Source organism: Orbicella franksi, chromosome 6, assembly GCF_964199315.1.
Source record: "Orbicella franksi chromosome 6, jaOrbFran1.1, whole genome shotgun sequence".
Taxonomy (NCBI): Eukaryota; Metazoa; Cnidaria; class Anthozoa; order Scleractinia; family Merulinidae; genus Orbicella; species Orbicella franksi.
The window spans coordinates 9,602,751-9,624,155 of NC_138150.1; the positions used below are offsets into that span (position 1 = coordinate 9,602,751).

Below are 21,405 nucleotides of genomic sequence, written 5' to 3' on the forward strand. Positions count from 1 at the left end.
ATGTATACTTTGTTTCTTTTACCCGGTCTTTAATGTTCAAAACAAACTCCGCTCATACGTTACATTTACAACAATCTCCTATTTTACGCCACTGTAAATAAAAAACCTACCTGACTATCTTAATTTAAATCGCAACAGTAAAATGTTCCAATAAGCAATCTTGCCGTTTTGTCGAAAGTTTTTAAGCGACATAAAAAATTCAAAATACGAAATCTCGAGGGGTGGGGAGAGGTCCCTTAGAACGTTTGAGAGAACTTGCTGAGATACCTGGCAATACGATTGCTGACATTAAAAAATTGATCTATAATACGAAATGAAAAAATCAAGACTAACTGATTTTTCTATTGAAATCTGACGAAATCTAATCAACGTATAATGGTTGCTAACTAAAGTAAAAAGGAAACGTATAAAATATAGCACAAACCCTAATTATTAAGTAATTATATTACTAACATTAGCAAACACATTTATTAACTTAATTAAGACGTTTTTAGAGCGATTTTAAATTGAGTGACGAAAGAAATCATCTAATTACTTTGGTTTTGGTTTTGGTTTTGGTTTTACTATGGTTGAAGATTGACTGAGTACTCTAATTGCTAAGTAACTGGTTTGGTTTTGGTTTTACGACACTCAATTGAAAACTGCTCTATAGACGTTTCCTAATTGAAAATAACAAGAGCAGAATACAAATAATTAGCTACAAAAACGTAACCGCACAAGTTGCACGCGCCTAAAGGGTCTTACGCTTTTGAGAGAATGTTTTAATAACACTCGTAGTGAGTATCCTTAATTGCACTCGCATCCGTACGTTACCTGGCCTACAGAAATCCATACCGTGTAGCCTAGGGTATTATGTTCTTGAAAACTAAAAACTATCATTGTACCACCTAGTTAAAGCACATGAAACGTATGACAAGCTAAACTATTTAGCGTTATTAGAGGATAATAAGGTTACTTGTCGTGACTCGTAACATATGGCTCGTTTGTATGGAAACCAATGTCATGCAGTTTAGAAATTACCGGCTTGTCACAATTTCAATACCTAAGGGTGACAACTAAATGTGGGAACTGTTTTACTTGTACGTCAATGGAAACTTTTTCTTGACAGTAGAGTAGCGTACCTCAAGAAAACATTCTACTCACAAAGCAAAGTTCGAAGCTTTTGAGCATTTTACACCTTTCGAACTGGCAATAAGTAGTAGGATATGTGGGGCGGGCTGTTTAGGTCTTGAACACGTGGGAGTTAACGGAAAAAATCAAGTGGACCATCCATATCAAACGTCAAAGTCAACTTTTGAACAGTGATGGATACTGCGACCTTCGCTCCCGTATTCAACCATTTATCGCCACGAGACTGAACAAGGTTACCTGGCAACTGAGCAAAATTATTAACTATTCACTTGCTAAATGAGGGCGGTGTAAAACGGCCGGAAGTTTGAAACTCTCTTAGAAAGTCTTAAAAAGTTTAGTTTGAAGCAAAGGAGTATAATATGGCCAAGACTAGCCTAGCCTCTTCCAGGCGTTCAGTTAGTTGGGGCGGAGTGCGGAAAACAGCGCGCGAAAAAATAATGATAAAAAAAAAAAAAAAAAAAAAGAAAAAAACGCTTCCTCTCGCCGCGCTTTGCTTTTATTTTTATTTTTTTCTTTTATTTATTTATTTATTTTTTTTCCGCGCTGATTTTCGCGCTGCGACCCAGCTAACTGGACGCCTGGAAGAGGCTAAGACTAGCCAGATGTCAGCTTCAAACAATGGTGACCGTTTTGAGTGAGTTCACTACAGTATATTCATTCTAGCAGAAGAGGGTCTGGAAAAGATTTGAAAAAGTTTTTTATTCCAAATAAGAATTGACTGGTTTTGAAATGACACCTGAAATCTGACAGCTGCAAAATTTACTGATAGTTGGAAAATGGACCGAATTTATAGCTTAGATTCCAGACCCTGTAACATTGTACCTGCTGCGTTGTTGCAACAAGACATATTCATATTCTCGGTATTGGACTGGAACTAGCTTGCAATGGAGGCTCATGCTGCCAAATATCGTTAAAACGACAACAATATTGAATAACGTCTGTTTTTTCTTTGTCCCACGCTCGCGTCATGTTGATCAGTTCACTTTTCACATTTCATTACCGAGGTTAAAATTCACCATCTTTATTCATTTATCACACTCACGGTGACTTCGATAGTCCTAATCCTAGCAGTATGCAGGACGCCTGTCACATATGAACTCAGTTAAGGACGTTCGCGCGAAAATTTTCCAGTCGATAGTTTTTTTTTTCAAATTTTACTGCAGTCAGATAATGAGTTACTTGTGTCAGAAATGAAAAAAAAAAAAAAAAAAAAAAAAATGGGGGGTCACGGGCTTCGTTTCAGAGATAAAAACGTGTGGAAAACTACCTTGATTTTGAATAATTGGCGCACGTAATTCAGCATGGTATACAGGGGTTTATAGTTGAAAATATCGTAGGTAAGTCAACGGAGGCAACAATAACCTTACGTATTACGAGTTTTCGTAGCTCAGTGGCCCGGTATTTGGGAGGTCATTGGTTCGATTCCTGTCGGAGACTCAGATTTTTTCCTTGTCCCACGCTCGTGTCATGTTGATCAGCTCACTTTTCACAGAGAATAACGTCATTTGCATTTGATGATTCCCCGCATTAGCTTCAGTTGCAATCTGGTTCAAGTTCAATACCGAGAATACAAAAATGGTTCATTAAATTGCATAAGATGTAAGGATTAATCACAAGCAAAAATAAAAGTAATAACACGTGATTACCACACCGAGCACTTGGTATGCGGGTTCATATAACTTCCACGCTTACAACCAAAAGCGTCTGCAAATTTGTTAAAGTTGGACAGCGGACCAAGCACCCTGCGAATGAATGTGAGGAATGTAAACAAACAACGCCCAGGACTTTAAAATGAATGGTAAATGATTCGAAGATGGTATGTTGCTCTGGCGTAGAAAGTGTATGTACAACCAATTTGAATAAGTAACCCGAGTGTCTACTTCTTCTAGCACAGACTCAAAGGAATAAACCATCACACAACCTAAAACCAGGGAGGCAGGCAGCAATTCGGCATATAAATATTTCACCATAATGCCGGGATACGGAGTTGAAATGCTTCCAGATAACCTTTTCTAAGGATAAGATCATCTCTCTTTAATTTCTGCTAACAACCTTCAAATCGTGTTTTTCTTTACTTGTGCTAAATAAGTGAAAACGCAGCATTGAAGGTTGAAAGATTCATACCTGTATTTTGGGTACGAATGTACGTCATTCTTCAACTGATAAAGAGCAGCTTGCTTCTTGTAGACGCTACACCATGGCTAACATGAAGTAAAAGAGTCATGTTTTAGGTACTGATGTAAAGAAAATACTTTCCGCGTAACGACGTTCATTCGTCGGAGTGATTGTGATTGTGATTGTGATTGTGATTGTGATTGTGATTGTGATTGTGATTGTATGCGAGGTTCACCTTCTTATTACCAAGTTCCAGTAAGCGTCTTCGTTCAAATGAGTGAGACGATTCCTCAGTTATTTAGTGGAGAGTTTGATGGCCTAACAACGATTATTGTATGCATTTATTGGTCCAAACTGCGTGTGCATTCTCATTTTCGAATCTTGAATTTTCCGTGACAAATTAACGAGACTAATTTTGATCCAACAACTACGCAACCAAAAATCGTTACTAAGCAGCAGGACCCTCCAAGGGAAAACTGGGGTTGCAGAACGCTTAAGGCAGTTTTCATTCTTTTGGCTTTCGCAGAGTACGTTACACGCTAGTAGCACGTCTAATAATTAAGCACAAAGGAAATATCAAAAAGTGGCAAACGTACCGTAGCATATCCGATAAAGAAAAGCTTGTCCACACTGAGATCCAGGCCAGGTAGCCGCCCCTCTATTCCATTGTCCTTGACCCAAGATTGATAAGCCTAAATTTTCAATTAGAGAGGATCAAGATGGAGATTGTTAATGTATAAGGTGTTAAGTGCGAAACAAAAATATGACCTTTCAGTAATGAAGCAACGCTTTAGGGCAGTATAAAGTTATTTTTCTCTGGTGAACTATTATCTTCAGCTCACTAAAATCAGAAAATAAATTGCTTAAATGGTGGCTTACCTCATAAGCAAGCTTTATCCCTCCATTATCAGCTATGTTTTCATTCAAAGTTTGTTTGCCATCTATCTGCAAGACAACAAAACAAGACAAAGACAAATCTGTTTTACGTCTAACTTACAAGTTTGTGGATGAGATCCTAATGTGCGACTATCCAAAGTAAAAGGTACTGAGCATGTATACAATTTCAAGGCGGTTCAAGCTAACTTTCAGTATGCGGGTTGAATATGTAAGATAGTATTTATTACATGGTTGAAGCATGTCAAAGAAAATATATTACGGCCATTTATCTTCTAATAGCTCTCAGTGAGAGAGAATGATGACCTGAGGCAGGAATGATAATATGAAAGCCATTGAGCAATATTTTCAGGAAGTACAATGTATAAATCGAGGTGGTTCTAACTGTTAATGTGTGATGAATCGACAAATGAATGTGTGACCAATTAAAATGTACAGAGTTAGGATTATTAATATGTTGTGCAAGCGTGACGTTTTGTCTTACTTACATATTTTCCAAACACTTGGTAGTTGTTGTATTGATTAACCAGACATTCAGTTCTTCTCTCGAAATCCAGCGTCGAACTGAAAGACCACCAATCCTTCACATTTCCATTTTTATCAAACAATCGCCCTAAAAACGAAAATTATTTATTAGCAGCTTTTAGAAATTCCACAATTTATCCTTGACTATTTGAGTAATATCACGGCTCTTCACGAGGGTAATAATCTCCCGGTATAAAACTTTCAACATTGCCTTCTGCGAATTTCCATCAGACTTCTAGAGAGACGATCAAATATCTTATGCAAATGTGGTTTGAATCATAGTACAGGTTTGAGCGGTCAGCTTTGGAATGCGGTGTGGAAAAACATACATATTAGTTATAAATTGACCGAGAGGTTTTGCAGTCTGGGTGTCTCACTCTCACCAAACATTTCGGGAAGGCATGGGAGGCGAGCAAAACTAAAAATAGGTTGCAGCTACAGATAACCCACCAATTACTGATCAAATTAATTGACATTCATTATATATAACTATAGCTACCTGTGCTGTCAAATCCGTGTGTAATTTCGTGTCCAATGACCATTGCCAATGATCCATAGTTGAGATATCTATAGGGACAGCATCGCACACTGAGTTTTACTGAGATAAATTTTTATACTCCACTCAACTTTGATTGTACAAGAACGAATCTCACTGAGTGGAAAGCAGTGATGGGGAACGTCGAATGTGACAGCCTGAATTTGTTTTGAATTTTAATAAAAAGTGTTCTGATCTCTAGATCATAGCACCTCAGCATAACACCTCAGAACATCTTTCTAGATCAGTTTCAAAAATAGCTTAACTTAAAGAGTTTTTAAGTTAACAACGTCTCTGATAGCGCAAATAACATTAAAATAGCTAGGTTTGTCGTGTTACTAACTCGACCAGAGAGAAAAGAGGAAGGAAAATAGTTCGTGTATCTCTTGACCCCATACCAGTCTTTCTTAGAATCCCAGTGAACGTTTTCATTATTACTTACTTTGGGTAACCTTTTCTGTAAAATGGAGATTGCAGGATTCCAGCCAAAAATACTGCGAAGAAAAAAACAATAATAAGACGAAATAATTATTAATTATATAGATTTACCAACAATTTTTTAGTAATTAGACGTTTGCCGTAATGCATCATCTAGCTGAACAATTTGTAAAGAGGTAAATATCCAAAGCCTTTAATTTGGCAAGAATGTTTGAGAAACAAAAAGAAAATTTGTCTTGTAGACTGAATGCTCTATCTTTGATATTAATTCTCCTAATTTGAAGTACAGCGGCCAGTTTCCAAAAAAACGTCATTTTTTTAATGATGAAAATTAACCCACCTATTCGGTTTTGCTGTGGACTGTAATATCCATTGACCTCTGCAGGACTTTCGGCCCATCTAAGGAGAGCGTGCAATGGTAAATCTTATAAGCGGTATGACAAATACAACATGACGCTGCAAGTGGTAGCAAAGCACAGAGAAGTAGAAGAAGAGAAGGGAATATATATAGTACGTCCTCACTGCCTCAATGTCATGGACGGAGTGTACCCAGGTCTATGGTATCAACTAATTATCAGCCTGAGTTTCCTACAAGTATTAGTTAAAGTTAACTCTCGTTTCCTGCAAGCGAAAGTCAACTTTACCCACGTTTACTCGAGCTCGAGACTCGAGCACCTAGTGCTCGCATGTTTTACAACATGTTTCCCTCCTCTATCACAAACACAGTTAAGTAATTTTACAAAGCAAGTGAGGGAGTTTCCTTGTTCTACTTCCTGATTTTTACCAGAGTCAGAATGAGTTAGAACTAAATGTGCCAGCGCCGTACGTCACTAACTCAACAAAGATTCTCACTGAATATGTAGCCAAAGATACTACAGCCTCTCAAATCATTTCAGTGCACAGACTGGCAATGTACAACACCTGGTTTCTAGTAATTTTATAAACACAGGGCTTCGGTTTAAGGCTCTGTGCAATGAGCTATTGTTGAAGTATTAAAAGTCTAACATGGCAACGAGCCTTAGGGAAAAAATAATTTCGAGATCGAGGGATGAATAAATGAATTCTCTTGTCTCAGATCGCTAAGCCTCGACGCCACATCAGAATATTTCGAAAATGGCCTATTGCAATTTTCACAAATCTTCCAAGTTATGCCGTGGAGATGTAATAGCGAATCCAGTAAATTTTCCCCATCGTATGTACTTAACCAATAAAAGCTCCACAGAGTTTCATTCTTACAAATCTTTGTTGACCGGCTCGCGAAGCACGTCAAAACTTTTCTGCACAATCATCCTGTTCATTGCCACGCTGTTTTCAAAATAATCATTGCTTGCGTTTAACTGAGGAAAAAAAAACAAACATACTATAGTAACATCAAGTGAACAGTAGTTATATGAATGAAGCATCATAGAAGATAAGACATATGTATGATGCAGACTCTGCTGTCCAGAAGGACAAAGATAATTCTAGTGTGTGGGTGATTACTCACCGTTGAATAATGGGTGTCAAGTTTGCTGTCGTCTTTGATATAAGGAGGGTAACCCACGTCCTCTTTGATTGCACGAGCCTGGATTGACGAAATACAAACCAAGATTTTATTACATAAATTGACAACCTAAATAATGTACCATGTCCTAAGATCAAACAACCATTGTTAGATTTGCTTGGCTTTCTGTGCTTTTTATGTCTGTGTTTTTCTCATTGCTTCTCATGGATTTTCTCCACCGGAAATAAGGGAAAACGATTAAAAACCTATTATGCAAAGGTCTACACTCAAATTGAGCGTTGGTAGTAGGCGAGGTATAAACTTGAGTGGTCGACCATAGCTAAGATTCTCTTCACTGCTTTTAAAAGCGTTTTTCGTACTGCTTCCGATGAAACAATGATGGGAACACTCAAAGAAGTGTCAACATTACTTAGCATTACTCACTGACATTTGGAAATTGAGCTATTCGCAGTGAACGACCAAAGTGTTAATTTTCCGAGCAGAACTGCACACAAAATAAACAAGGTTATCGATGAACTGTATGCCAGCTGTTAGTGATAATGTGCCAATATACGAACATAATTTACCCAGGCCTAGTTCCATTCCAGTTCGAAACTGGCCGTGTAGCATGATTGACGGATGTAAATATCACACAGCAAGCAACTGTACGTGCATGGAAATGGCTTGTTTGCAATATGGCAAACATTTTCTTTGGGGTTGAACTCCATACATAAGAGATAAACGTCAGGGAATTGCCTGGTCGTCCATTGTAATTCTTAAAAAATTATTTACGTTGGAAATGTTTCTTTCAATCAGAACCTGACCTGACAAATATCTCACTACAGAAGTAAAAAAGTCTCCATGCTGCAGTTAGCCTAGTTCTGGTTCCCACAACTAAAGTTCAAAATATTTGGCCTGAAATGACACATAACAATTTTTATAACATAACTAAAACAAAGCGTGCGCTCTGATTGGTTAATTTAGCGTCTACTATTTGCCCATGGGTGTACGCTGCTGACGTGTGTGCTGATGTTTACAAAGCAAATCTTTTGACAGACATTGTTTCCAAAGTAATGGCCGACGTTCTCTGCCAGAAATGCGAAACTGTCTTCACAGTTGTCTGAAGATGAAACTTTATCGAGTTACTGGTGTGCAGTCGGTTGTCATGAATGAATTTTCGCGCGCTTGTTTTCTCTTGTCATGTAAGACTACACGGACATTTTTTTGTGATGTAGCTCAATAAAAGGACTTCTGTTGTTCCAATGTCCCAATGTTATGTTATAAAACAAATGGTAAACGCCATAGCGTACACTATTGAGTTATGGATGCACTTGGGAGGTTTGCTAAGCACTCAAGAAGCTAGAGTCGCACTCGGCTATCGCCTCGTGCGACTCTTACGCTTCTTTCGTGCTTAGCAACCTCCCGCATGCATCCATAACTCAATAGTGCACGCTATGGCGTTTACCATTTGCTATTTTTTTTCCTCTGGCGTGGACAAGATAGTTTAAACACACCGCAAAGCTAATAAAAACTGGTAATGTTTATAGAGGAGAAGAATCTCGCGGTGCCTTCTATATACCAAGGTTAAATAGAACTAACTCAGTAAAGATTATAGATGGTCAAATGATGAGACGGCCTATGAATTTGTTGGATAATGTTTTGGCTTCTCTGTACCTTTTTCTTGGCGGATTTCTTTGTCGCGTGATCCATCCAGTCTGCAGACTTGAGGTTGTCAATGAAAGCTTTACGAAGTCGGGAAGTCATATCTTTTACCTAAAAAAATAATAATAATAATAATCAAAGTGACTATGAGCAACTCAACTTGGAAAATGGATCGTCTGTAAATAGTGACAATTTTGATGCCACCGACTTGAGGTTTTAATTCGTAGGTTAAGTTAAAGTTAAAGCCCAGTGGCATTGTTAAGAAATAGTTCAAAACGCAACGGCAAGAGAATACAAGAGGAGATGTAACACTGTTGAAAACACTCATGAAGTTATCGGTCCAAAAGACCGAGTTATCCTCGTCCGAGAGACCGAAACAATTATAAAGAAAGTACCGCTTCTTTTCCGATCACCAAAGCAAGTAATAATTCTCGTTCTTTATTTTCTCAGCCAGTATCAGTGATTTTTTTTCTCTCTTTGTTACCTTTTCTCATCTAAAAAAAAAAGCGTTCAGCGTAGAGTCACGATGCCACAAGGACTGCACCACGTCTCGTCCGCTCAACAAAGTTAATCCCTGTTCGTCGGGGTTGGTACTTGGATGGGTAACCAAGTACGAATACCCTGTGTTGTAATAATTTCGTTTTTTTTCCTTCCTTTTCCAAGACGATATTTAAGACTGCAGAACTCCCAGTCTTGTGTAATGTTGTTTCTCCTATTTATCGACCATTTGATCCTCTTTATGTGTATTTATTTACACTCATCGCACAACTGAATAAACAGCGGAACACGTCGTTCGAATTCTCCTCAATTCTCTTGACTGTTGATCATCTAAAACATTTGATCACGGCTTGAATCATTCCAAAATTCACACAGCTCGTCAATTTTGTGACTTTCAATGTCTTCTTTTTGGGCAATCGAGTATGGTTAAACCTAGTGTATGAGCGGGCACCTTCGGGAAATGAGCTATTTATATAATTGCAGGCAGCTTCTATTTACAAAAACGTTCGTACGAAAATGTAGAGCATTTCTGCGGAAAGATATTGAGTACTTTCTTGAGAAATTCAAAGAATAACGAACTTGACACGATGCAAGCGATTGTAAAACGGCCTTAAACAGCGGATGTTTGAAAACCCCGGGTGGGGGGGGGGGGACTCCTATATGAATGGACGGGGATGCTCGTCGTCTCAGGTACGAAACAAGGATTCTGGTCTCACTTATGGTGTTGACGTCGAGACGTCACAATTTTTAGCTGTCAAAGTATCCTTTAGGGTGCACTCGAAGAAATAACAATTAAAAGCAACGTTCTCATTTAATTTCTGTTTTCACGCTTGATTTTCGCTGTTCTCTCGAGTACGCGAGTCTGGTCTACAAGTGCGCGCGAAATCCTTTATTGAACAGTGGCTGGTAATCGAACCTATTCCGTTTTAAGTGGTATCTTTTGAGGGTCTAATGAAGCTTGAGCAACTCCCACATTAGTCTCCTTTAGGAGTTAAATTCAAATTTTCCGACGAGCATCCCTGATCTTTTCATTTGGGAATTCTCCTCCGGGGTTTCAAATGTCTAACAGGAAGTGAAGGAGTGAAGGAGTGAATGAGTGATGGAGTGAAAGCCCCTCACCATAACAACTTAGAAAATAGTATTTTCCAAGTTAAAAACGAAACAGTCATGTCCCCGTCTCCTGCATCTTCAGTGTTACATGATTAGCAGTGAAAGTTAAAGAACTCACACACTCATCGCAAAGAATAGGGTACGGAGTCCCCGGTGTTTTGGTCTTGCCTTATTTTACGGCTTGGTGCTTCACAAAGGGTTAACCTCTTTGCACCTTTTCCCCTTGGACAGAAGCGTCTAATAAGAATTGCTACGTATGTTTATGTTTAATCAGTCTCCAAAATGCGGGTAGCCGCTGGCACTACAGACTCGTCCTTCTTTGATAAAAAAAAGGACCACGTTTCTTTATAATGTGATTTGTAACTTTTCATTAGGGGCAGTAAAATCAATATGACGTATTTCCCCTTCCAATGGTGGTACATAAAAAGTAAAACAAATAACCTAAAATTAAACACTAAGTACTGACTCTCGGCTGGTAAAATTATTCTGGCTACTAGAGAACCAGAAAAACGTTGCAAAGAGAAGTCGTTTGGAAAAGTAGCACTTGTAAGAACAATTACGTCAACCGTTAACACAACAAAAGTACTCCAAGGATTAATTCATTTGACTGTAATTTGCTGGGAAATACGTTTTTCTCATCAACGCTTTTTGTCTCCGTACGAAAATTACGGTAAGCGATAGACACTGCAGAAACAAATTAAGAAGCTGATGGTTTGTCGAGACTGATAATTTATATACCTGTGAAGCAATCAGAACACCTGAAGAATGTTAGTCAAAGTTGCATCTTACCGTTGTTTTTGAAGATTCGTCAAAATTCGCATCCACAAACAATCTTCCTAAAGTCATTCCCATTGGTTCTATCATGCTCTCCAGACAGTAAGACCACCTTTTATACTCTCTTACTCCAATTATGGCCTCCTGGAATTGTCGCTTAGCCTGGACAAACTGAGGAGGCATTGACATAGCGTACTTGTCCACAACACGCCACATTATGTAGTTCTTGATAGTGTCCTTGGATCTAAAGTAGAACGGAAACAGGAATCAACGTTCACAAAACCTAGCGTGTAAATATTTCTTTATGCCCGCGTATCACAAGTTTTAAATGGTTAATCGTGTTGGCTACGTTTTGGTAATTCATCATCGTTTTCGCAACGCTATTCAACAAACAAAACAAATTCCTTTCGCCCAGACGTTAATTAAGCTGCATAGATCCACCACATTCATGCATTTCTCAACTTGTTGTAGGAGTTTCTAGTGGCTTATTAAATTTGTTCTTATGATCCTTGAGTTTCTGGTAGTCCCTAGAAATGTGTAAACGCAGTCGGAACAGTTCTAGCGTTAAGAATGCATTCGTCATCGCTCCACAGTAGCGCCGCAATATAGAAAACAAAACCGAACACAGCCACTTTACAATACGGGTAATAGGGTGCGCTTTATTGTCCTCTACATTATTACCCATACATTTAACATGGTCCTTTTGGGCTAAATAACTCACGTCCATTGGTATTCGTTGGCAATAGTCTGGAACAAATTGAGGTACGCCTGTGACGATGGATAATAGACTGAATCATATCTATTGAAAGTTATTTTCTGGTGGGAAAACGCAACGTTCAGGAAATCCTCCATAAAGCTGAACTGTAAAACGAAAGGGCACAAATATTGGTTACTGCAAGTTAGATCATTTTCTTGACTTTAAAATTTACCACGACAATAGCATAACTACTTTAAACGGGACTGGTTACTTTGCGAGTTGTGGAGTTGCGGGTTGCGAATTGCAATAAAGGTCCGGTGATACCGGCAACATTTTTCTTCAACTTGTCTCGCAACATTGTTGAATTGCAAGTTGAAACCCTCTGTTGCGCGTATTACCACGTTTGTGACCAACTTATCTCGCAGCAAAATACAGTATTGCAGGTTGAGGCAACATGTTGCACAAAGTAGACTGGAGTTCTACTTTCTGCAACAAATTTTAGTTTTGCTGCTCGTATTACCACTGAAGCGACAACTTGTCTCGCAACAAATTTGAATTCGACCCTTGTAATTGGCTGACACGAAGCGCGGGAAATAAAAAAAAAAACATGGCGGACGGTGAAGTCGAGCCTGAATTCGAAATAGACCAGTAACTCTCAGAAAGTCATAAATTTGCCCTGTACAAAGACTTCGAGGGCTATCATAGTCTTTGGGACACCTCGTTTGTCCCTTCAAAAACAAGCAGCAAAAAAGGCAAAAGGCTTGGAAGAGCTGTCGCAAAAATACAACTTTTCGCCTAGCTATCTGAAATGAGACTGAGCTTCATACTGAGAGAACTTCGCTGGCACTGAAAATTAAGAATAAAATGACGGCCAGAAGTCGAAGTGGAAGTTCGTCGAAACGCTAAATTATATGAAAGAAGGAGCCATCTTTATTTACACACGATTGATCAGTTATACGTGTAGAATTCCGCAGACTTGCAACACTGTATTTTGCTGCGAGACAAGTTGGTCACAAACGTGGTAATACGCGCAACAGAGGGTTTCAACTTGCAATGCAACAATGTTGCGAGACAAGTTGAAGAAAAATGTTGCCGGTATCACCGGACCTTAAGTTTTCACAAGAGTGTTCCCAAAATTAATCAGAAGGGACGAATTACAGTATATCTTCAAATTTAACGCTCGCTGGAAAAAATTATTATCAGCAAGTTAAAAGAGCCATCATAATATTAAAAAAAAAATTATTTTGACCCAGCTCCTTCGCTGCGTATTGGGAAATATTGTTTCTACAGGTTTACTTTTTAAACTTATAAGGAAAGAACTCGACCAATTTTTCGCCAACATCTTTGAGGGAAAAAAATACACGCACATCAAGTTGTTAAAATCTGAAAATAACTTAAGGCATAGGTGAAATGTATTTTCTTTGTCGTGTTTCAATTTAAAATGTATTTAGTCAAAATCAGAAATATCACAACCCCAAAGTGTACTAGATGACAGTAGAACCCTTTTCCTTATCCTCTCAGTGAGGGTTATTAAAAATAAGGAAAATATTGATGGCAAGGAGAGAGTAAGATTTGTTTTGAATTATGACCCTTTACATTCTGTTACGTTGGGCGATAGTTCGGAGTTATGCGAGTGATTCAATCAGGCTTTTGACCAACAGAGTGAACAGGGAATTGCTGTTTTACGTACGCTGAAAGTTGAGTCCGTACAAAAATCAAGTAATGTTTTGTCCAAGGAGTCGAGAGATCGACCTGATCGGTGGTCATCCCTGAGTGATTCTATTATATCTCCTGATATTCTTTCTGGATTCACGGACTGTAAAAAAAGAAAAGAAAAGAAAAGAAAAAAGGGAAGAAAATAATGAAATAAAATGAGAAGTTCAGTGTAACATTAAAGACATAAATTGTAAGATATTGTATATTTCACGACGAAGACCAAAGTTATTTAATCGACGTTGTCTTAACACTTAAATTAACTTTTCAATACTAAATTTTAGATTTTCTTAAACTTACCTGAGCAATTTTGTTCTCAAAATCATATATGTCCATCATCTTCCGATCGGAATCCGTCCCTCCTCCAAGAAGACGTGCTACGGTTTTCATGTATGTTTTGTACGCCTTCCGGACCTATGGTTTGAATAAGTACAAAGGCGGCTTTTGTTAGGGAAAAAGTTATCACTTCAGCTATCACAAATTACACGGAATCCAGTAAACTAATGAAACCTCAAAACACCCGACGGAAACAAATGTGGCCGAGCGTGTCACGATTGGTTTTTTACTGATTTATTACTGATTGAATAACAAAGTGACGTGAGGTTTATAAACCAATCGCTTAGTGTGGTAACGCAAAATCAAGGACTCAAAAGCGGTGATATTCGCAGTTCTCTTTTTAGTTCACTTGCAAAATTTATTATTGCTAGTTCATTCTAGTAACCTCTACCGTTTGTTAGTTTCGGATTTTGGATGATCGATTATGGACTGAGAATCATGGAGTTATCTACTACACCGTGCATAGAGTGTAAGCAATATTTCGTACCTAGTATGTTTAGGTTTGTTTATATTTCACTTGAATATCACATCTTTACCTCACCCATATAGACTTGTACAAATTTCATTGACTCGAATTCGATTATTCCTTTTTCGACTTGAGACCGATAATAATTTATTTTCTTACAAACCTTTACGCCCTCACTTGAGTCATCAAAGTAGTAGGTAATACCCAGTCCCAACGAGGAAAAACTGATCTAACAACAGAAGATAAGAATGAAGAGACAATGAAGGGTGAGTAAGTTACTCTAACCTCAGAAATTCCAGGTAGAATTAAGGATGACATCATACCTTACCCCACCCTGCGCTGCCCTTCACTCACCTCACTCACTTCACTCAAGCCTCAATCACCCGTCCATAGTGTTCTCTCTGTGTTTGGGGAGAAGCCAATTACCGACATCGAAAAAATTCGTATGCAACAAATACCTCTAAAATGAACAAAATTTGCCACCAAATTGCATCAAAGACACAAAGGCACCGTCCATAGTTAGTGCTTGTTTTTTGTTTGTTGTTGTTCCGTTATGTTAATTTGTCTGTGTAGCATTAGTTGCCTCAGGCTTTTGCAATGCCGTAACGTTTTTCTTGTTGTTGTTCACTAACCTAGCCAATCCAACCCTGCCTTATCCTACCTCACATCCTACCCACTCAACTCCAAACTACCCTTCCAACACGCCCAACCCTACTCAACACACTCTTTCTAACTTACTCTGCCCCTCCGCCTCCCGCGGGCCGTGATTTAGCCTACCTCACCACAGTGACACCCTACCATATAGATATAGATTGATATACATGTAGATTCAATTATAATAAAGCTATGTGGTACAAAAAAACAAGGAATATCGTAATTATACTTACGCTCAGAATGTGTTGGCTTGAATCCTGTGGGTCTGCACTAACGGATACCGAAAGCAAGGTCTGTACATTCAAGTCTCTTAGAACGGCACCCATTGTCTCTGCCACTGTCCACGACAAGTTCGTTCCACCCCCAGTCACTGTCCAGCCACCGTACTGCTTTATTAAGTTTTCCAAAGGTGAAATCCCTCGACGCACAATGGCAGCAGTATCTACGCATGTATCGTAGATCTTGGCACTTTTCACAATAGATGAGCTCTACAAGATACCAAAGACATTTAACCAGCCTCAGTTGAACAAAAGTATGTATTCAAGATGGTAATACGTTATCATCGAGAACAGTTTGCGGTCACAAACGCAATTATAATACTTCTAACCAGAATAAACAGACGTTCCTATTGAACTCATTATTTTTCCGTTGAGAACCGTCTCAGATTTGACACAAAAAATCCACTTACGGTACTGGCATTTGGCTGCTGTAGAGATCATTGGTCTGTCAATGCGACTGTGTTGTTTCTATCTCGGTTTTGAAGTTTCGCGCGCAATTATTAAACAACGAATCAAATACACCACACGGATCCTGGTGGAACTACGTCACCAGAAAAGACATTTTTGAGTCAAATCATAGACGCAGCTCGTGTAAAAGAAGAATTGAGCTCCCGAGGAAACGTACTCCGTCAACTGAGGTCAACTTCATGCCATACCTGTGAATAGTTTGAAGCAGCAGTCTCCATAGCTCGTCTTAAAACCTCCATGTTGTCGTCGTTCACGATAGTGAAGCCACCAACGTTACTCTGATTCACACCGAGATGATGGGTTTTGAAGAACCCTCCGCATGCGTAGGAATAAAAATCGTCACCCGGATCCATAGTCTTGTTCAGCTGATTGGAAATAACTTGAAAGAAATTACGACAAAATTGTTGAGAAACCAGTAAATTGTTTCTACAAAAAGAATTGCGGGTTGATTTTTTAATCTCCCTTATCAATTTTATTACATTGTTGTTATTTCTTGTTTTGCTAAGATGCATGCTTTTACAATATTGTAAGAATTTAAGTTCATACAAAGAGTTCAGAGTTTAAATGGTTACTGCAAGAAATATGACTTAATTCTGGCGACAGGATGTGTAGCGATATTGCTCGACTGAATCTAAAGTTCCAGCAGAAAACGCGCAATTCAAACCAGTTTACTTTAAAAAACACTTAATAACAAACCTTCAGCAACTTGATAGCACTTTGCTGTATTACAAATGCGAGGTTGTGTCTCAGTTGGTGTAGGTAGTGTTGTGGGTAGTTCTGTGGGTGGCTTTGTTGGTCGCTCTGTGGGTTGCTTTGTGGGTCGCTCTATGGGTGGCTTTGTTGGTTGCTCTGTGGGTGGCGTTGTGGTGTTGTTCCAGTGGTGTTTTGGTGACGTTGTCATCGAAGTGGTTAAAATCGCCGACAGTCCTAGAAATAAAAAACACTCTAAATCAAAACTTTAAGGCTACAGAAGTATTTTCAACCGGCCCGCAATAGCTTAAAATACTGAACTAGGTACACGCCTTGCTGAGTGTACCCAGGCAGTCGTTATAACGAGAAGCGCTATAATGCAATTGGGCTAAGTGAAATTCAGTCACAGCGATGTACTTGCGGAGGGGTATTGCAGATTTGCATTTGCAAGCTATTCTATCTTTGATTGCATTTCTTGGAATTGATAAATAGCTTATAACTCGTTTGCCGGCCTTTAGGGCGTGAAATGAGTCAAGGTCTTTATATCAACCTATAAACGTTTCAGTCTATCGTCGTTAGCCTTTTTTCTTATACGTTTCTCGAGCAGGCAAGACAAGCGCGAGGGATTCACGCGAGGGGAGAAGCTTGCCTCGTGCCGCGTGCTTTTCTCGAGCTCAGAGAATACGCAAAAAAATAATGTCTGTTGAAAGGTGCCTAGTTGTTTGAATCAACTGGGGATACAAAGAACTCGTGAATTGTGATGTTGCCACTGCTTCCATCTTACTATGCAAGACATTAAATCCTCATAATAAATCAGTTTCCCAGTAAAGAACCTTTGATCTTTAGATAGATATTTTTGTATTATTTTTTATGACTTTTACAAAAGACTTCAAATATTTTTTCGCCAGCATGTAATCCCTCCTGATGGAAACACCATAGCCCACCTGTTAGACTGTTATATGTGCATTAGCCTGCAATTTTATTTCTTATGGTAAAAGATCTTGCCAATGAAAAGTGTGGAATGTGAGGAAATAGTAACTTTAAAAACAAGTTCTAATTTTGCACTTTATAATTTGAAATTCTTGTATTTCAACTTTTGATTTATTGGTAGTAATAGACGTTCGTTGACTAGACAAATATTACCATTAAACAGGAACTCAACTTGATATAGTTTTTACAACAGTGGTGATACTACTATAAACATTCTAGTTCCCAGAGCCGCAATCCCTGAATCGAGAGTTGTGACTGGGACCACATTGTTCGTAACTGCGGTAAGGTTAGTTTCTTTCAATTGTTGTCCCTGTTGTTTCAGTGCGTGATTCGCTGACTTTGTGTTTTGGTTCTAGCCGGAGCTCTCGATCCGCGGTCCTGGTCTGAAGCGTCGCATTTCTGGGTAGCAGAAGGTATTATAAACTACTAGCTACAACTTGATCTGACTTTGATAGCAATGGCAATAGTAATTTAAACTAATAAAAAAAACTTGACCTGACTAGACTATAACATGTAATGGTAATAGGACTGAGTGGAGTCCAATTCGGTCGGTTATCATAAGAGTGATGACAAAATCGGACTCCCGCTGCGCGGTCGTCCGATTTTTTTATATCACGAGTATGATTACAGACCGAATTAGACGACACTAAGTCTTATTACCAATTAATCATAAAAACTAAAAATTTCTGAGAAAAGAAGAATAGCCAAGTTATGAAAGACAGAAAAAATTTGTATTAAAATACCTACAAAGGAGATGTAAACATCCTAAGGCCACCGCGCCTCCTACCGGCAATTAGGCGCCAAAAACACAAAAGCAGGCGCGCGTCCTCACGCACGTAACTACAACTTTGAATGCGATTGGCCTATTGAATTGTCCGATAACAAACTGTCCAATAACAAACTGTTCGATAACAACTTGGCAAGTGAATTAATGGAAAATAGGAGTTTTTGAAACTAATCACAATTTAAGAAATTGTAATTTTTATGATTATAGCAGAAAAATGGACGATATAGGCTGAGCGTTGACAAATCACAGCTAATTTTTGAAACGCTTCCTCCGAAGACGCAGGCTCTTCACGGGGTCAAGAAATTGGAAAAGGAAATTAAAGAGGGTAGAAGACTTAAAACCAAACTGTTCCTTCATCCTGATATGTTTTCAATGTTCAAGGGAGAACACACACTGATTTCTACATATTATGTCAACTAGCTACCCAAACAGCGACAAGAAAAGTAAACGGGCAAGCAGTCACGAAAATGACTCTTCACTTTTTCCCGTTAGTATTCGCCGATTGTTCTTCATTTGTATTTAAAACACATTGCACGTGTAGGGGACACTGACATTATTTAATTTAATTGCTACAAGATTCTTATTCACTTGTTCTTAGATGATTTTTCCATCATATTGTATATACGTGTTGTTATTTGATATTAAAATTTCGCGCGCGAAGTGTGAAGACAATGAAGGCTTTCCTTTTTAAAAATTATATTAAAGAAAAAAAATTTATTGCCAAGAACTATCCCCAGTTTGGAAGATGACCGCAAAAAACACTTATTAAGTTATAAAATAACATGTTACAGCATAAAAATACTGTAATTGTAGTCAGGCATAGTAACAAAATCTTAAAAGTTGTTGTCTCTGACTTAAAAATCTTAAAATAGACGTTTCGGCTAAAATACTATAACCCTCTTCAGTGATGAAATGAATGTTAATGGCGTCTAAATGTAAATGAGATGTTTATAAGAATGTGAGGAACTCGCTAGGGATTAATTTACCATTTTGTAAATGTCTGGAATATGCGCGTGGTCATTAATTGAGTTCGGTTCGCGAATGGAATGCCACGCTTCCAAGAACAATCTACGCGACCACAAGGGACAGCGGTCTATGACCTTGACATTATTAAAATCAAATTCGTGGTTGTTTTTATACAGTGTTGCGCCAAAAGAGAGTTCTTGTCACATGTGAGGACGGCTCTTTTATGTTCTTTTTACAATTGATTTTATACACGACACCAGTTGACAGGTCTTGATCAAATTTGTCCTTCGGTTTCTTCAGGATCGAACCAACCGTCTTGACGGGTTTATGAGCAACATTAATGTCGAATTGTCCCAAAGTTCTTACAATTTTTTCAGAGATTCCTTGAAAATAAGGCAAAGTAACAAAGCCTCTGTGGCTTTGAAGCTGATTATTTTGGGGCTGATTTAATGCTTTAGGTGGTTCGGTTCTTTGGCAGCTTTTTAAGAATTGGTCCGTGTAACCATTGGTTTTGAGTGCGTTCATCACGTGTTGTACTTCGAATTTTTTGTCTTCGTCAGTCGACGGAATATTCTTTGCTCTGTCAAGAAGGGTTCCGGCCACTGAACGTTTGTGTTGCAAAGGGTGGTGAGAGTTGAAATGGAGATACTTGTCGGTATGGGTCGCTTTTCTGTAAACACTGGTTTTAATTGATCCATCAGCATTTCTGGTTGTCTTCGTGTCGAGGAATGTGATGGATCTATCACTCTCTTCTTCGACTGTGAATTTGATGTGCTGGTTGATCGAGTTAAGATGGGAGTGAAATTCAGTGAGATGCTCACGGGCGAGGCAAACATGGCTATCGTCGACATATCTGTACCACCACTTAGGGGGGTGTGGTGCAGTACTTAACGCTCTCTCTTCGACGTGTTCCATCACCAAATTTGCCAAGATGGCGCTTACAGGTGAACCCATGGGACAGCCGAATATTTGTTTGTAGAAAACGCCACCAAAGACAAAGTAGTTGTTGTCAAGCACGAATTCAAGCAACTTCAGGATTTTGTCCACGGACATATTGGTTCTTTCAAGGATGGTCGAGTCGGACTCAAGTCTGGTCTTAGTCACCTCGAGTTCCAGTGCCGTGGGGATAGATGTGAAAAGCGATACAACATTAAAAGACACCATGATCTCATGCGGTTCGACTGTGCAGTTAGAGATTTTTCTCACGAAGTCGTTGCTGTTCGTAGCAGTGAATTGGTTGCGTTGTAACGGAGACAAAATAGAAGCTAGGTATTTGGAAGCCTGATAGGTGGGGCAGTTGATGGACCTGGTGATGGGTCTCAGTGGGACATCGGGTTTATGTATTTTTGGTAATCCATAGAAAGTAGCTGGTGTGGCATCAGTGCTTCGGAGTTTGTAGTACAATTTGTCGTCGAGTTGTTGCGCACCGGGATCATGGATTGATTTTTGATCTTTGATTTGTTGGAACAGAACGTTCAGAGATTTCTCTGGGTTCGACGCGGGATTTTTGCGCTGGTCTGAAATCTTTGTGTACGTGTTTTCATCTTGTAGCAGGCCATATATCTTTTGTTGATAGTCGCTGCTATCCATCACTACTACTGCGCGGCCTTTATCTGCGGGAAGGATGGTGACTGATGGATCTTTCGATAGTGCTTTCAATGTTTCAAGCTGGTCTTTCTTTATGTTAGATTGACGTGAAGGTTTGCTTCTTTCGATAGTGCTTTCAATGTTTCAAGCTGGTCTTTCTTTATGTTAGATTGACGTGAAGGTTTGCCGTCCTCACATATGACAAGAACTCTCTTTTGGCGCAACACTGTATGAAAAACAACCACGAATTTGATTTTAATAATGTCAAGGTCATAGACCGCTGTCCCTTGTGGTTGCGTAGATTGTTCTTGGAAGCGTGGCATCCCATTTGCGAACCGAACTCAATTAATGACCACGCGCATATTCCAGACATTTACAAAATGGTAAATTAATCCCTAGCGAGTTCCTCACATTCTTATAAACATCTCATTTACATTTAGACGCCATTAACATTCATTTCATCACTGAAGAAGGTTATAGTATTTTAGCCGAAACGTCTATTTTAAGATTTTTAAGTCAGTCACAACAACTTTTAAGATTTTATGTTACAGCATGTTATCACTTATAGGAAGGGTTTCACGGTTCGGCGCATGTCTGTATTATTTATT

The 21,405-nt window shown here is 38.8% G+C and overlaps 1 protein-coding gene across 1 annotated transcript in view; it reads right to left on the reverse strand.

The window, feature by feature from the left end:
• Positions 1-630: 630 nt before the first annotated feature.
• Positions 631-21,405, reverse strand: part of LOC145491552 (endothelin-converting enzyme homolog) — a 24,112-nt gene continuing 3,337 nt past the window's right edge. The window contains exons 2-20 of the mRNA XM_081470795.1: positions 16,474-16,704; positions 15,966-16,156; positions 15,265-15,519; positions 14,541-14,606; positions 13,876-13,989; positions 13,553-13,678; positions 11,887-12,026; positions 11,181-11,409; positions 8,796-8,894; positions 7,125-7,202; positions 6,875-6,975; positions 5,979-6,037; positions 5,643-5,694; positions 5,165-5,232; positions 4,629-4,753; positions 4,126-4,191; positions 3,843-3,938; positions 3,256-3,332; positions 631-2,873 (exon numbers count right to left, since the gene is read on the reverse strand). Coding sequence (XP_081326921.1) covers positions 2,774-2,873; positions 3,256-3,332; positions 3,843-3,938; positions 4,126-4,191; positions 4,629-4,753; positions 5,165-5,232; positions 5,643-5,694; positions 5,979-6,037; positions 6,875-6,975; positions 7,125-7,202; positions 8,796-8,894; positions 11,181-11,409; positions 11,887-12,026; positions 13,553-13,678; positions 13,876-13,989; positions 14,541-14,606; positions 15,265-15,519; positions 15,966-16,156; positions 16,474-16,704 — 2,273 coding nt within the window. The 3' untranslated portion in view covers positions 631-2,773. The remainder of the gene's footprint in view (positions 2,874-3,255; positions 3,333-3,842; positions 3,939-4,125; positions 4,192-4,628; positions 4,754-5,164; positions 5,233-5,642; positions 5,695-5,978; positions 6,038-6,874; positions 6,976-7,124; positions 7,203-8,795; positions 8,895-11,180; positions 11,410-11,886; positions 12,027-13,552; positions 13,679-13,875; positions 13,990-14,540; positions 14,607-15,264; positions 15,520-15,965; positions 16,157-16,473; positions 16,705-21,405) is intronic.